This window comes from Xiphias gladius, chromosome 2 (assembly GCF_016859285.1).
Source record: "Xiphias gladius isolate SHS-SW01 ecotype Sanya breed wild chromosome 2, ASM1685928v1, whole genome shotgun sequence".
NCBI classification, from domain to species: domain Eukaryota; kingdom Metazoa; phylum Chordata; class Actinopteri; order Istiophoriformes; family Xiphiidae; genus Xiphias; species Xiphias gladius.
Genome location: NC_053401.1, coordinates 5145065 through 5160901, shown reverse-complemented (window position 1 = coordinate 5160901; position 15837 = coordinate 5145065). Strand labels below are relative to the sequence as shown.

Sequence of the window (15837 nt, the reverse complement as noted above, 5' to 3'; positions counted from 1 at the left end):
TGGGGTTTTCTGACTGTTGTTATATAACTTCATATACACAAATGATCAATAAAAAATAAATAAAAAAAAAACTGTTTTATTTCCTGTTGATACAGAAGCTTTCTCGTGTCGTCTTTTCATTTACGGTGCACGGAGCTTCACCGGAGCAGGTGTCCGGGGAGGGAAGAGGACCCCGCCGCTGCCTCCAGTAGTATCTTTAATAACAACACCCCACATCGGGCAGAAGGGGGCAGAGGGTCATTTTTGACGACGGCGTTTGCCTCGTAGATAGTGTTGTACCGGCCTTGAGTCGTCCAACGCCGGCCTGTTAGAGAGGTCCGCACCGCCACCTACAGGACGTAAAGGAGTATGGCGCGGTGCATGGGCACAAAAAAAAAACACACACACACACACACAAAAACAGAACCCAAAACTGAGTATGTTTTTCCATTTTGCCCGGAGCACAGATCAATTTCTATTAGCGAACATCCCACCGACGTCCGCCGGAGCCGGAGCGCGGGGACGAGAGCTCGTCCTCCGGCGAGCCGAGCGCACGATGTCGCATCGACGCGGCGCTCGGCTCGAGAGTGACTCCGAGGGCAGCCGAGGACGCCCGAGGGCGCCCGAGGGGACGCCGGCTCGCAGACTCTGGGCCGCTGCCGCCGCCAGGACGTGCCTCGCCCGGCCGTTGAAGCTCGGCAGTCGAGTCCGCCGGATGCCAGGGGTTTATGTACAGGAGCTTAGCCACGAACTGAAGGAAAGAAAGAAAAAAACAAACAAAAAAAACCCCTTAACACCTGTTTTCTTACATATCAGCTTGTAACACATAGTTTGACGTACTCCACGTTTTTTTTTTACGCTGCCCCAATCAATCAAACGGGAATATCCTTGATATAAATTTTCTGAATTTTATACAACCCCCCCCCCCTAAAAATTTAGCCTGACAAAGTCTGTGGAGGTCGAATAAACCGACGCGGGTTTAAGCCCCTTGTTTTCAGCGCCCACGGTTGCATGCCCGCCGCCCCTGCCAGTGGGAGAGTGGGGCTGGATAGGCTGAGGCAAAAGAAGAGCAAGACGTATCCGGAAGGGCGTGTCGGTGACGGGGCGGGGGGGGGTCTGTAGCCTGGGAAGTGTCCGATGGTGAACCAGGACAGGAAACGCCGATTTCAAGCTGTTCTGTGAATTCTGTGGCCCTCGATGGTGTCACCTGATTCAAGTCCAGGTTTGTTCCCGCACGGAAAATATTTCCAAATACCGAATCGTTTTCTGTGAATCAAGCGCATCAAATGGGGGGGATTTTTTTTTTAATTTTTTAATTTTTTATTTTTTTGGAGACTGAGAAGTTACTTGAAACATACTCGCGTCGTACATGCGGTTGGTGCCCAGATAAACTTTATTGACACCACACGGGGAAAAGCAAAAACGCAGAGAACAGATGAGTGTTAGCTTTGTCTGTTCGATACAAGATGAAGTATGAGAAATAAAAACGGGCTGTGGAGGAACTAATCATTCCATGTATAAATATAAACTGTATTTTGGCCTAAGTGCTTGCCTGGTATGACTTTTAGTGATTTCCAGAGTAGACTGAAGGACGTTGCTGTTGTTTCTGTGGTATCAGTTGAAATAATTGAAGCAGCAGGATCGTTTTTCGGCTCCATTTCGAGTAAAAAAACGACCAAAGCCACACTGTGGGATAATGCTGCACTTTTCTCTATGCCAGCGGTTGCTTGCAGACTTTTATTTTTTAGAAGTGTATTTTTTCTTTTTTTTCTTTCCTGTATTTTATTTATGGGGAGCTTTTATTCTGAGAATCCAGAAAGGAAGTGACGTTTGGGCTTCTACCTCGTGAAGTTAGCAAAAACTAACTGTCATCAAACCAGAAGTACGTACGTGTATTTGGTTAAATAAATCAAGACCGTGTTAAAAAAAAAGCAGTAATGAATGTATAAAACAGCAACATATTATTCATTAAGTGTATTCATTTTATAACCGTGTTGCTGGGTGTTTTAAAAAAAAATAAAAAATTGACGCATTGGTTTCCAAATCTATGCTTTTATTTTCAAAACCGGGGACCGGATGTGGATATTTGCTCCAAACCAGCTCGACTTACATGACAGCTCGCACTTCGCCACGGCTAAACTCGTCTGGTGCGGCTCTCTGCAACTGACGAACAACCTTGCAGTTGTCTACACGGACCGAAAATGCTGTCCTACATCATTGGGGTAAGTATGCTTTCATGAAAAGTAGCCAGACTTATTTGGCTTTGGCAGATTCCTCCGCGTGAGCTCAGACCACCACCATTTAGCTAACGTTTAGTTTTCCTGACCAAGTTCTGTCGGAGGCTTGGTCCAGCCTGCCCACAGGAATTACCGTGACTCATTTCTCCTGTTATGGATTAATGAAAAAAAAAAAAAAAGACTTGGCGTTGGTCAGACAACGCCCTGCAGAGGTCTCACACGGTTGGTGGCTAACGCTAGCGCGGTGGTCTGAGTCATTCTCCCGCTTTTGACCTTTGTCACAGCTGATCCGGGGCGGCTTTGACAGCATCATCAACCTCATCTTCAGGCTTTTCTTCTCGAAGAGGAGACCTGCCATCACCTTAGAGGACCCCAACATTAAGTATGCTCTGCGGCTGCTAGACAAACAGGTAACCAGTCCGCATATCGCCTTATAAAGCCTGGGGTTTTACAGTAAGAGTGGGGGGGGAAAAAACGAAGAAAAAAAAAAAACTGCTGCACAAAATCGCCTGTTTACAAACGCAGCAGACGCGTTCAAGCACCGCTCTTGCTGCTTGGGGTCTGGCACGCTCCTTCGATGCAGCACTCTTTTCTGAGAAACTCTCCGCTGTGTCTGTTGCCCATTCAGATCGTCAGCCACGACACGAGGAGGTTTCGCTTTGCCCTGCCTTCCCCCGAACACATCCTCGGTCTCCCGATCGGTTAGTACCTGCACTCACTCACTCACTCACTCACTCACTCAATCGCCGCTCAGCATGTGGAAAAACCAGCACGAACTGCAGTCACCAGTGCGAGCGGTACAAGGGGGGCACTTTCAGGATTCCACTCAGAATACAGTCACGCCTATGTACAAGAGCAAAAAACACAAAATATAGCGCCAGGGAATTAAATAGTAGCATTACACGGATAAATATAAGGTTTATATACAGATAAGGCAGAGGGCTCCCTCTGCAAATAAATTAATTAGAGCTGCAACAATTAATTGATTAGTCAATTAGTCAGTCGAAAGAAAATTAATCCAACTATTTTGGTAATCAGTTAATTGTTTAAGTCAATTTTCAAGCAAAAAATGCCAAACATTTGCCAGTTCCAGCTTCTCCTATTGAAGGATCTGCTACTTTCCTTTGTCCTAATGATTGTAAACTGAACATCTTTGGGGGTTTTTTTGCCTGTTTGGTTGACTTTTTCTAGACTAAACAATTAAGTGAGAAAATAATAAGCAGATTAATCAATAATGAAAATAATGGGTTTGGTGCAACCCTAAAATCAATATCTACTAGGAGAGGAAAAGAAGGAAAAAAAATGCAAACAAAGGTAAAGATGTACATTGTTTGTTAGTTTTCAACTTAACTGAGGATTTCATTTTATGAATGTGGAAGATGTTGGAAACTATGAACAGATTAATTAAGAAGATATAATATTAGGGCTGCAACTAAGAATTATTTTCATTATCCAATAATCTGCCAAATTGTTTTCTCAATTTGTCTTTTAGTCTTTTGAGACGTCAAACTTGTCAGAATTTCTCAGAGCCCTCGTTGGTCTTCAGATTGCTTGTTTTATCTGACCGTCGAAACCCAAGAATATTCCATTTTGATATCATACGCAACAAAAGGAAGCCAGAAGAGAGAAGATACAACCTGTTTCTGATTATCAAAATAGTAGTGGGTTCATTTTCTGTCGATTGACTTATTATTTCAGCAAATATTTTCATGCATCGTATTGGTTTCAGCATGAATTTGAAGTAGCGTTACAATACGTCGAGCTGTTAGTAGTAATCCAGTAGTAATATCTGGTATGACGCTGCTGACACCAAACGTACTCAGTGGCTGGTCTGTGTCTTCTCTCACCAGGGCAACACATCTATTTGTCTGCAAAAGTCGACGGTAAACTGGTCGTCCGTCCGTACACACCGGTGTCCAGTGATGACGACAAAGGCTTTGTGGACTTGGTGGTGAAGGTATAGCCTTAAGGAGAGCTGCTCCTCTTTGGACATAAAGCTGTGAATTGGCATTTCTGAAGTGGCTTCTCCTGTTGTCCCCTCGTTCACAGGTTTACTTTAAAGGTGTTCATCCTAAGTTCCCCGAGGGCGGTAAGTTGAGTCAGTACTTGGAGAGCCTCAAGATCAACGACACCATTGACTTTAGGGGACCCAGCGGCCTTCTTGTTTACAAGGGCAAAGGTGAGCACCATGGCACGATGCCCAAATATGACAGATGAACCGTACGCAGTGTTTTCTGACGACACAAATAGAGCCTCAAATGTTTGATGCCGTGACTTTCCGTCCACAGGGGTTTTTGCCATTCAGCCAGATAAAAAGTCCCCAGCTGTGAGCAAGACGGCCAAACATGTGGGCATGATTGCTGGAGGGACAGGTAAATTAAAACTTCCGGCTTAATTTACACTGCAAAGGCATTTTTTTTTTTTTTCCCCCAGGAAATTGTTTAGCGGAGGTGGTAACTAACACATCTCATCTCATGATCAGTTTGGTCAGTGGACAACAGCTCGGACAATAGCTACACTTGTTACAGCCACTGATGTTTGCGTGAAATGGCGCCTTTAATTCTACTTCCACTAACAATCAATCCGGCAGTTATTTTCTCTGGGGGAATATTGGTTTGGTCTGCAAATGTCAAAACTTCATCATCGGGTTGCAGTTTACGTGAGGGCCGCAACAATTCTTTCATTGTCAGTTAATCCACCAATCGTGTCGATTGATCGTTTCGTCTATATAAAGTCAGGAAATTGTGAAAAAGGCCTGTTAGAATTGCCCACATCCCCAAGGCGACGCCTTCAAACGTCTTACTGTGTCAGACCAACAGTCTACAACCCCAAGATAATTCAGTCTACGCTTGGTAGAGTGCCAACCTGTGATGTTGCTGAACCATTCGTTACCAGATTTAAAAAAAAAAAAAAAAAAAGGAGGGCAGAAAAGTGAGGGAACTTTAAAATGCTGGATGTTGATGGAGGAAGAGCACCAAGCTTTATTAGGAACACGTGCACCTGCTTATTCATTATCCCATCAGCCAATCGTGCGGCAGCAGCGCAGTTCATATGATGATGTATACACAGGTCAGGAGCTTCAGTTGAGTTTCACATCAGTCACCCGAATGTGGAAAAAAGGTGTGATCTCAGTGACTTTGATTTGACCGTGGCGTGATGGTTGGTGCCAGAAGCGCTTGGTTTGAATATTTCTGAGGACTGCAGATCTCCTGGGATTTTTCAAACACAACAGTCTCTAGAGTCTCATCCTTTCTTTTTCTTTTCTTCCTCCTGTTTTCTCACAGGGATCACTCCCATGCTGCAGCTCATCACAGCAGTGATGAAGGATCCACAGGACAAGACAGTGTGTCACCTGCTGTTTGCCAACCAGGTGAGCGCCGCTAGCCGGGGTCAACTCGTGTTTGAGATGTGAGGAGTTGTTTGCTTTGCTAATGTAACTGGGAAAGGAGCGGTTTGTATCAGACGGAGGTGGAACCATGAGGGAAGTTAGGCTGGTTCATAACGCTAGTTTAAAAACCATACGCCTCTTTGTCTCCGCGCGCTCAGACTGAGAAAGACATCCTGCTGCGGCCGGAGTTGGAGGAGATTCAGGTCAACAACCCGGACCGGTTCAAGCTGTGGTTCACCGTCGACAAGGCACCTGACAGTAAGTTCTCTAACAACAGTCGTCCTGAAATCTGAGAGCAGATTGTATATTAGCGCTGCCAACGCTCCGTTTTCTCTCACTGACGTATTAGGTGTCTAGTGGTCTCATGCAGCGCAGATACTGTAAGTTCTCATAGAAAAGCCAGCTGCTAATAGAGGGGGTGGAATTACCTACTGTGACAGCTCACGTTAAATGTGGTGCTATGTAGATTTTCCACAGCGCTAACTTCAGAGTTACACTCACCACTCTGCTGCCATGAGTTTGGGTTTTTCGGAGAAAAGATGTTTTCATAATAAATTCCAGTCTGCTCTGTGTATTGTGTTAAGGCAGTGTCAACATAACCCAATACTTCCTGATGGGTTTTTTTTTGGTTTTTTTCCCCACAAATTAAAAGCCTACCTATGAAGGACAGGCTGCAAGACTTTTAATGTGAAAAGAGGGAGTCATGGTAGCTTCACGTTGTTCGGAGGAAAAAGTTGGAAGTGAACGCCTGGCATGATGGAAATAGTGACATTACACTAAAATTTATCAATATGACAGGTAAACACGGAGGAAGTTTTGAGTTCGTAGTAACGAGGGAGCAGAAGACAATGAGAAATAAAGGCCTGGTTCCCCCTCTAGTTCTCTCTGTCAGGCCAAATAGGGGCAAAATACAGGCCCCAGTCACTATTAGAGAATTTATGGTATTTGTCACCAGGAAGTAGTTTACAGTATAAATGATATCTCAGGCTGCAACTAATGATTATTTTCATTGATGATTAATCAAGCTGATTATTTTCGTTAATCATTTGGTCTGTAAATGTCTTGAAAATAGGATAAAATGTCCGTCAGTTCCAAGGATCTAAAGCGATGTCTTCAACCCGCTTGTTTTTGTCAAAAAGTCCGAAATCCAAAAATAACCAGTTGAATATCATGGAAGACTAAAAAAACTAGCAAGGTTGTTTGACGTTTGAGAAACTGGAACCAGTGTTTGGCCTAAAACGTGACACACGATTAACCAATTCCTACCTAATCCTGTCGCCACGGAGAAAGTAGCCAGTGATATTTTTTTGCTTGATACTGGAGCCCCGAGGCGTCTGGATGCTCAAACCACACAAATGGATTCCACGATTGTTTATTTCAGTCTTTCTGCTTTTCTTTCCTGTGATTTTTGCTCGGCAGTCTCAGGCATAAATAGGTGAATTATTAACCCGTTTATAAAATGATTAAAGGAGAGACAGTATAAATATATATTTGAAAGCAAACAGAGCACAACAGCAGACCTTGCCAAGAGACGACGGTTTATACAGAAATCGTCAAAGGGGTTTTTGTCACTTCAAAGCAGTGGCACAGTGTTTCAATTTGTCGAAATATTAATCAACTATTTTCATAGTTGATTTTTCATTTAGGCCTTTTTTTTTGAAGTAAAGCAAAAATGCCATATTCTCCTGTGCTAGCAACTAAATTGTAATTTAATATTTTGGGTTCGGGGCTGTTGTGAGGACATAACCTTTGGCCTTGTGAAATTGCGATGGTCATTTTTCACGATTTTTCTGACATTTTTAAAGCCAAAAACAAGTCACCTGCAGATTAAATCAGTGGCGAAAATAATCATTAGTCGCAGCTGTACGGCAATGGCAGAGGTGGAGGAAGTCTTCAGATCCTGTATTTAAAAGTAGAAATACCTAAATATTTGAAAATACTTTATTACAAGTAAGTCCTTCATTTGAAATGCTACTTATTATTTTTACTTAAATATTATCAGCAATATTTGCTTAACATATCAAAAGTTAAAGCCCCAAATTATGCAGAAGTAGTTTACTTAGTTTACTTAGTTACTCTCCACCACATGTGTGTCAACGTCCTTGGCAGTAGGTGTCACTAGTGAGTAATGAATGTATTGGTGATATAACTGGATTGTGAGTCTCATTTCGCCATCACTAATAAAAAGCCGAGAGGGATCCTAATAAACGTAAACCTTCTCGTATCGAGTTGCTCTTTAAACCCCGGGGTCGTTTCCGTCTTTCAGACTGGGAGTACAGCCAGGGCTTCATCAGTGAAGACATGATCAGGGATCAGCTGCCTCCTCCCGGCGACGACACCCTCATCCTCATGTGTGGACCGCCGCCGATGATCCAGTTCGCCTGCAACCCCAACCTGGACAAAGTCGGCCACGCCGAAAGCTGCAGGTTCACCTTCTAGACGGAATCGAGGTTTGGCAATTAAGGGCGCTTTATTATTGTTATCTCTACCCCAAAAGCATTAAAGCACTCATACAGCTGCAGTGGGTATTGCACTATGTATGTACACTATGATTATGCCATGATAGTCATCATGCAACAGAATCACAGCAGAGACCAATTCATGTGAGTAGTAAGTGTCACGGAAGGGAAGATTGTGGGGAATATTTGAGCTCGTGGAGGACTGAAGATGAGTTTGTGGAGTAGGATCCTTCAGATGGGTAAAGGATAAATAGACATTTTCATGTTATTGACTTGGAAAAATTTGGACGTGATTCCAGATCTGTTGCAAACAAACCCACTGTCCTGCTTCAATATCAGAAGAGTTGAGGTTTACTGGCTTTTTTTTTTCTCTCTGAGTGCCTTAACACGTGCAAAGATTTTTTTTTTTTATTAATGCACAGTAACAGAATTGTGACCACCTGCTTCATTTATACGGACTCAGTTATTCCATTATGGCTGTCGAATGTATTAGAAATATCTGCCGTTTTTTTTAATCGGTTGTCACGCTGTGTCAATATCGTCTCGTCAACGATGTCAATATTTTGCTAAAACATGTTCACAGTGATTTGTTGAGCGTGATGTGGTCGATACGATGTCTTTGGATATGCAACATAAAAGTCAACTGCTACTGAATTGTTGATTCTTTGTTTTTTTTTTTTTATTATGTTGGCCCTACACTAGTCTAACAACTGTTGGAGCATCTCCCTTGACCATTTGAGCAAGATGGTGCTAAGAGTAAAGACAAAGAAAAATGCATTCTCATTTTTATTACCAAAAATTTAAAAACAGTGTAGAATAAAACCAGAATTTGGTGTGCCACAAAATGGAAAACGTGGATAATTCCTTGCAGACACAATCGCTTTGGTTTCCGTGTTTTAAGAAATAGCATGAATGAAAGTAAAGTTACAGTTCAACATTTTGGGAAACGTGCATCGTCGCTCTCTTGCTGAGAGTCAGATCAGAAGATTGTCCATTAAATATGAAGCTACAGGAGATGGTAAACTCAGTTTAGCTTAAAGACTGGAACAAGGGGGGGGGCACAGCTGGCCTGGTTCAGTCCAAAAGTTCAAACTACAGCTACCAGCACTAACATGTTTTTATCTAGTTTGTTCAATCTGTACAAAAACAAAAGCGTAAATGAGTTTTAGGAGTATTTGCGTGCTGTAACTATTTTTGTGGTGAACAGCGTTCAGATTAAACAAGAAAAATACCACATTAGTGAGCTTTAGAGGTGCCGGTAGGTGCGTTTGAACTTTTGCATAGAGCCGGGCCAGATGTGTCCCCCTGTTTCCAGTCTAAATCACCTCCGGGCTGTTCATACTTAAAAAAAAAAAAAAGGCACAGACATGAGTGGTTTTGGTTTGACCCAATTCCTTGCGAGAAAGCAAATAATCCTTTCTGAAAATGTAAAACAAACAAACCCCCCCAAAAAAACATTTCTATTAGAGGTATCTGGCTACAAACAGTTTTGGTTTTGAGATATCTTCCTGCTTCTGAGATGTAAGTGAATAGAATCACGTGTGTGTGGTGCTTGGTTGAAAAAAAAAAGACAGTTTAAAAGAAATGAAACAGCAACATCTGTCCAGTAACAAGGACGACTATTTCTCCGACAGGAAAAGTAGTTCCAATGAAAACAGTTCACAGCGACGCCTGCGAGCTGTATGGAGTGTAACCGGAGGCTTTCTCGAAAGATGCCCTGCTGCAAGCTTAAAAGCTGTGAGCACCACACACACAATTCCGCTCTCAGCCCTAATATTGGAGTGAGGACAAGGCTCAGACACCTGAACAAATAAAACCAAAAGCTATCTTTGCAGCTGCATAGCACTAGCATTAAATGAGACAATGGTTGACGTATCTTTAAAAAAAAAAAAAGACATAAAAGCAACTTTACGTACCACAAATAAAAATTAATCTGACTAAAACTGTGGACATGTAAACTTGAGGTGCCACACTCAAAAGAGGAATAACAGCTGAGGACGAGTCCTTTAAAATAAGGGGAGAGAAATGAACACTTAACGTATGCTTACCTCACTGATTACTGAAAACAACACATTCTTTAATAAAAAACATGCGGGAAAGAATCACATCAGTGCAATAAAAGCTTGCACTTTCAGTTCATGCATTATAGTTGACAGCTTCAATAAATATATACGGTCATGGAGGCTATGGCTGTACTTTTGAATGATGAAAATACTGTAAAAAAGAGGTCTCACATGTTCTACTATAGAGGTTGTTGGCACAGTTTGTTCTTTCTTCACAAAGCTTAGCTCGGCATCTCGATCACATGTTGGAATCGTCGCGCGTTTCTGCTGCGTCGACCTCCGGGTGGCAGACTGAGATCTCCTGGAAAAACTCATCGTCCTTCAGCATGCTCTGAAACACAAACGCGACCAGAGGAGCGCGGAGGAAACGCAAAAAAAAAATGAACTCAGCTTTCCAAATGACCCAGGTTTGTACACGTAGTTCATAGTTGGTCAGTCAAATACATGGTTTTATTTTTGCTTCATGATCATAGTAGAGCAGGTCAATTTTCTCACCGTCAGGTTGTTGATTCCCTCAGAAAATGCTCCAATCTGTCGGACGGTCCCCTCCGAGTCTTCCATCTGCCAAAAATATAAACGGAGGGTCAGACATCGAAGAAAGCTCAAATACAAAGCGAAAAGAATATTTAAAATGCTTTAATCACAAGCCAAGGTCAACTATTCATGACACTTTCTGAAGAAATCCAGCGGGTGTCAAGAGGCTAAACGTAGCCATCTCTGTACCTGTTCCAGGTGGTCGAGGTTATTCTCGTAGATCTGGACCCCCCTCTGGAAGCTGCTGCTTTTGGGCATTTCCACGTTCATGGGGCAGACGTACTCGTCCCCGTCATCCTGACGCTTCTTTCTCAGCGTGCCAAATCCCCCAAATGACAGGCGTCTAGGCTGGAAGAGAGAGGAACGGGCAGAGTTAGCAGGAGGTCAGCGTGAGTTTTTGAAAGTGCTTGCTGTTAAACAAGCTTATGGATACTCGGTACTTGGCATTAATGGATTGAAAGTTAAACTATTTCGATAGTTGATTAATCATTTAAGCAATTTTTTGAGCAAAATGCCCAACATGACCCATTTCTTTGCCTCCTGTATTAGTTGGATTGTTGTCAGTTTGGAGATGTCACCTTGGGCTTTGGCCCAAGGTGCATAGTTTCAGCCATTTTGTCTTTGCGGCGGACTTATGGGCCAGGTCAAAAGACGTTTCCAACCACAGTGGGACTTGCCTGGTTAAATGAAGGATTAAAAACTTTTTTTAAAGAGATTTTTCACTATTTCAGATATACGGTAGACCAATTAATTAATTTATTCATGGAAGAAAAAAAAAAAAAGGGGGGGGGGGGTTAAACAGATTTATCTGTAATGAAAGAATAGTTGCACTCCCAATAAAGTATTCTTTAAAATTTGCATCAGCGTTTTTCGGCCTGTTAAAAAGACACTAAAACAAATAAGACTTTGTGTTTCTTTGTTGGGCAGTTCCCGTTATGGCCAGTATCCATCAATAAAAACGCCAAAATCGATCTGATGTGTGTCCATTCCCCATCATTACACTCACTATTGAGGTCTAGTGTCCTGCAATCCCACAGTGAGCTCATGAGGAAAATCTCCTGGCCAAAAGCTGCAGGAGGACAAAAGAGCCCGTCGGCCCGTTTTCTTTTCTGCCCTAGGTGAAACTCAAGCCGGTGTCGCCACGGTGACAGAGAGGGCTTTGTTTGCGTGGCAGTGGACGGGGCAGTTACCTTGACCTTGGCGGTGGCGGTGAGGACGGAGTAGTCTGGGTTTTCCAGACAGTCCTGCTTGAGCCGCTGCGCCTCCGAGCCGATGAGGAGGTGGAAATGCGTGGCCAGGTGGCGCCTCAGCAGGGTTTTGTTGGGAGGAATGTTGAGCAGAAGGGCGAGCGCTTCCACGTTGAAGCGCGGCTCCAGCACCTTCAGAGCACGTGGATATTTGAGAAAACGTCATGGGGAGAGGTCAGGAAAGGAAACAGAACAGAGGTGGTGAAAAAAGGTCTGATGTAGAGACAAACCAGGGAACAATCCTCTCCTTTAATGCAGAATAAACTACAGCATTCATTTAAATTCTCAAGAAATGTTTGTGTTTTTACAGTTATCTTTACGTAGGAGGTTGAAGCGCATAGTCATAAACACAAGTACGGATTCCTTTCTGTAAACTCCTGCCATGGACTGGAATAAGCTACCATTTCTTATAGAGTCAAATCTTCCAACCTTCAAGGCAAAGACTGTTGGATAGTACATTTATTTGCAGATTATAAAAACATGAAAAACAAAGACTTCTCCTAAAAGCTCGGGGAAATATAAACATAACTACATTGAATAAAAATTATACCCTAATATATACTAACATATTCCCTAATACAAAGTGAATCTTTATGTAGTTTTATAATGTACCTATTACTTTATTGATATCTGTATCTTAAATTGTCACAATCTTTTTTCTGCTTCCTGAAAATATATCTACTCTTTGTTCATATAATTCAGCTTTCTAGTTGTTTAACTATTATTTTCTCATAAAACAGCTTAATATCAAGTATGAAATTCCTGTCTCCGGTTCCTGGATTGTGTGTAAACACCAGCGACGGTGGTAGAGAGAAGTCCTGCCCACTCACCATCAGTCCTCCGTGAACCCCGCTGCCTCTCAGGTTTGGGGCGTACTCGGCCAAGTCCACGGATCGGAGCCACTCCATCACTCTGTGGTTGGTCCACTGGGAGATCTCTGCTGGTGTGATGTTGTTCTGGACACAGTTGAGAGAGTAAAAATCCAGATTTAAAAAACAAAAATTTAAACAAAAAGGGAAAAGATGCAGGTTGCGGCTTCTTGTGCGATACCTCGTCAGAGGGTCGTCGCCTGAGACAGTTGGGGTCGTAGGAATTGAGGCGGAGGACCTGAATGGCTCTCTTGATGCTGAGGTGATGCAGAACACTGCCCACCTTCAGAGACAGCAGGTCCTCCTGGGAAGCAGCCACAGGATCAAGCAACAACAGAGAGTTATCCACAAAGCCACGTCACCTGCTGAATGATTAATTCTGAGGGACAGTTCAGTCAGAATATAAAAGAAGGATCAGACTCTCTGCCAAAAAAGAAGTGTGTCACTTTGATGTCAGAGGAGCTCTACAAGCTCCCACACAGGCTCCAGTTCAACGTGACAAGGTTTAAAGAGTCGTGGCGGCTCACCACTGTCATGTAGTGCAGCATGCGTCCATCAACACGAGCCTCGTCAAAGTGGCTTTTGTACTGCGGGAGGCCAATGTCATCCAGCCACCCTGAAATAAGAGAGACACCAGCAGGTTTAATCTAAAATCAAAAGTGGTGGGTGACAGCGCAGGTGCTTTGGTTAGGATGTTAGAAGACGTCGCACTCACTGGTCACCCAGTTGTGATCCAGTTCGACCTTCAGGTCGTCCTCCTCCGACCCGAGAGCCTGCAAGGCCAGCTGCAGCTTCTTCCTGTGGAGAGGCTGCCTCATGCCCAAATCCTGATCGGGTGCACAGAGGAACACACCACCATTATTCGCAGAAGAGACGCGAAGCAGTGGCAGTGCAGCTAAAACGTCTGAGACAAACGCTGCATCCCTCTTCTTCCTTTTACCCTTGTCCCGTTATGAAGTGACATCACATTCGCAGTTCATCAAAGTGACACAAATGCTTGAAAAGGTTCAAAGTGAATTTTTGGAAGTTTATACTTAGGCTTGAAAAGTAAAAAAAACAACAGTTGAAAGGTTAAAGCTACAATTTGGATGTGTGTTATAACTACTTTGTACTTGGTTTTCAGTTTAACATTTGCATTATAATATTTCAAATACTGAGTTTCTGGACATTACTTGCAGATATTTTGGCCAAAAAAAACAAACAAAAAAACCAATGTAATCTTTATGTGTTGCTGTGACAGAACACCCTAGAAATACCCAGTGATGGCCCCCCTACCTTCTCCAGATCATGCTGTGATGCCTGCAGTAGTGTTTGCCCTGATTTGATCCAGCTCTGGCCCTGGGCAGCGTATAACCCGAGGCCTTGCTCATGCAGCCAAGCACAAACTTCATCTCTGCTCCACCGTGAGAAAGGAGCATCGACAGCACTGAACGGGGGACAGAGACGGACCACCGTCAGGAGTTGATGAACAAGTACAACTTTGACAAAAACACTGAGGTCATTTTGAAGACGAAATCTAAAAAGACAACTGTTCCTGCGACGTACAGCAGACAATATATTGCCGTCTCCACAGTTCTCTTAGGTTACATGGACTGTATGTGTTGTGTACATCACCGTACTTGTTTATATTTTAGGTTTGTAAATAATTTTGTACACTAGGTGACTCACTAGCTAGTAGATCCATTTTTCTTTCCCCCCAAAACACACCTAACATTTACGATTATTATTTGACACCTACTTTTGTTTGGATTCACGTGACCACCCAAGTCGAGGGCCAGCTGTGGCTCTGACTCCACCCCTCCTGAACTCCATGTCAGCTGCGTCGTCGAGGTTGAAGGAGGTAGAGTGACTCCTCTTAAGCCTGCAGGAGTAAACATCACAGTAGAAATGACCACGGATAATCCTCTTACATGACTGTAAACACAGCTGACAAATCCGAGTGTTACCTGCCAAAGAATCTCTTAAAGCCTTTGGACTTCTTCTTGGTCTCTGGCGAGGACGGCAGAGGCGCTCCATCGTGGGATTTCCGTGGAGGAACACCGGCCAAGTCCAGGTGATCTGTGCCTCTACGTTCTGTCTCAGCTGTGGAAATCATTATATAAACATTAAAATAACTGAACATATACTGCAACAAGCCCGGACATCCCACCACCACTCTGAACAGATCAGATTTTACTCAAACCCGCTACCAGAAATCTCCTGCCAGCTCCGAGCAACACTACAGCCCCGTCTACTACAGAAGCACCGCTACAACCCAAGGTTAGTAAAATATGACAATAAAATAAACTGAGACCATCCATGCAAAGTACAACACATCACTGACAGATTTTTCTCATTTAAAACAAATGAGAAATGCTTCACAACTGCAAAGTACCATCAAAACGGCTTCATTGCAGATGGCTAATAAGGTCATGGATGAGGGACAGCTGGATGATTTAGTGAGCTCATTGACAGAAACACCTCAAAACAGAGCAAGAAACATCTTTTTGACAATGATTTAGAGCAGTGATTCACAACTTTTCTTGTGGAATAATGTATCATTTTACCTCTTAAGCCCTTTGAAAAAAAAGATTAAAATCAAAAAGGTCTAAAAGGTAAAATCCCTCATTGATTGGACGGCTCAGACTTTGTAAACATGCAAAACGTGATGAGGAGCCACGAGCGAAAAAGGCTGGGAACCACTTATTTAGGAAAAAACATTGTTATATCTATCACAGGACTGTGAGACACTGAGTTCATGTAAGTTAAATGGTCATAATGTCAGTACTGTCTTCATGCACATCCAGCTGTATCATCCAAAGCAGCCATACCGCAGGCCAGCGGGGCCGCTCTGCTCTACTGTACCTAACACAGGTGCACTGGCACTCCGGGTGCGATCTTCACAAGTTACGAAGGCATAGAGGAAGCATCAGAATCAGCAATGAAACACAACACAAATTAAAAATAATGAAAAAAAACCAAAACAACAACAACAACAACAACAACAACAACAACTTGACAACATGACAAATTCCAGGACAATGACGACCAACAGAGGACAAAAATACCAGTTTGGAGCAGT

General features: G+C 43.2%; 2 protein-coding genes across 3 annotated transcripts in view; one reads left to right on the top strand and one right to left on the bottom strand.

Moving 5' to 3' along the window:
- The first annotated feature begins 1072 nt into the window (after positions 1 to 1072).
- On the top strand, positions 1073 to 8717 carry LOC120797012 (NADH-cytochrome b5 reductase 3). The gene is made up of 10 exons (XM_040140217.1): positions 1073 to 1201; positions 2080 to 2201; positions 2501 to 2626; positions 2845 to 2917; positions 4067 to 4173; positions 4266 to 4395; positions 4505 to 4588; positions 5501 to 5586; positions 5763 to 5862; positions 7871 to 8717. The coding sequence occupies exons 2-10, from the start codon at positions 2181 to 2183 to the stop codon at positions 8041 to 8043; spliced, it is 900 nt and encodes a 299-aa protein (XP_039996151.1). The 5' UTR covers positions 1073 to 1201; positions 2080 to 2180; the 3' UTR covers positions 8044 to 8717.
- A 101-nt stretch (positions 8718 to 8818) lies between these two features.
- ppfibp1a (PPFIA binding protein 1a) overlaps positions 8819 to 15837 on the bottom strand; it is a 30335-nt gene continuing 23316 nt past the window's right edge. For both annotated transcript variants that reach the window (XM_040140181.1, XM_040140190.1), the window contains 11 exons: positions 14723 to 14858; positions 14515 to 14637; positions 14052 to 14202; positions 13492 to 13603; positions 13304 to 13392; positions 12958 to 13080; positions 12738 to 12863; positions 11851 to 12039; positions 10850 to 11008; positions 10622 to 10687; positions 8819 to 10457 (listed from right to left, as the gene is read on the bottom strand). In XM_040140181.1, the coding sequence (XP_039996115.1) occupies positions 10365 to 10457; positions 10622 to 10687; positions 10850 to 11008; positions 11851 to 12039; positions 12738 to 12863; positions 12958 to 13080; positions 13304 to 13392; positions 13492 to 13603; positions 14052 to 14202; positions 14515 to 14637; positions 14723 to 14858 (1367 nt within the window). In that variant the 3' untranslated portion in view covers positions 8819 to 10364. The remainder of the gene's footprint in view (positions 10458 to 10621; positions 10688 to 10849; positions 11009 to 11850; positions 12040 to 12737; positions 12864 to 12957; positions 13081 to 13303; positions 13393 to 13491; positions 13604 to 14051; positions 14203 to 14514; positions 14638 to 14722; positions 14859 to 15837) is intronic.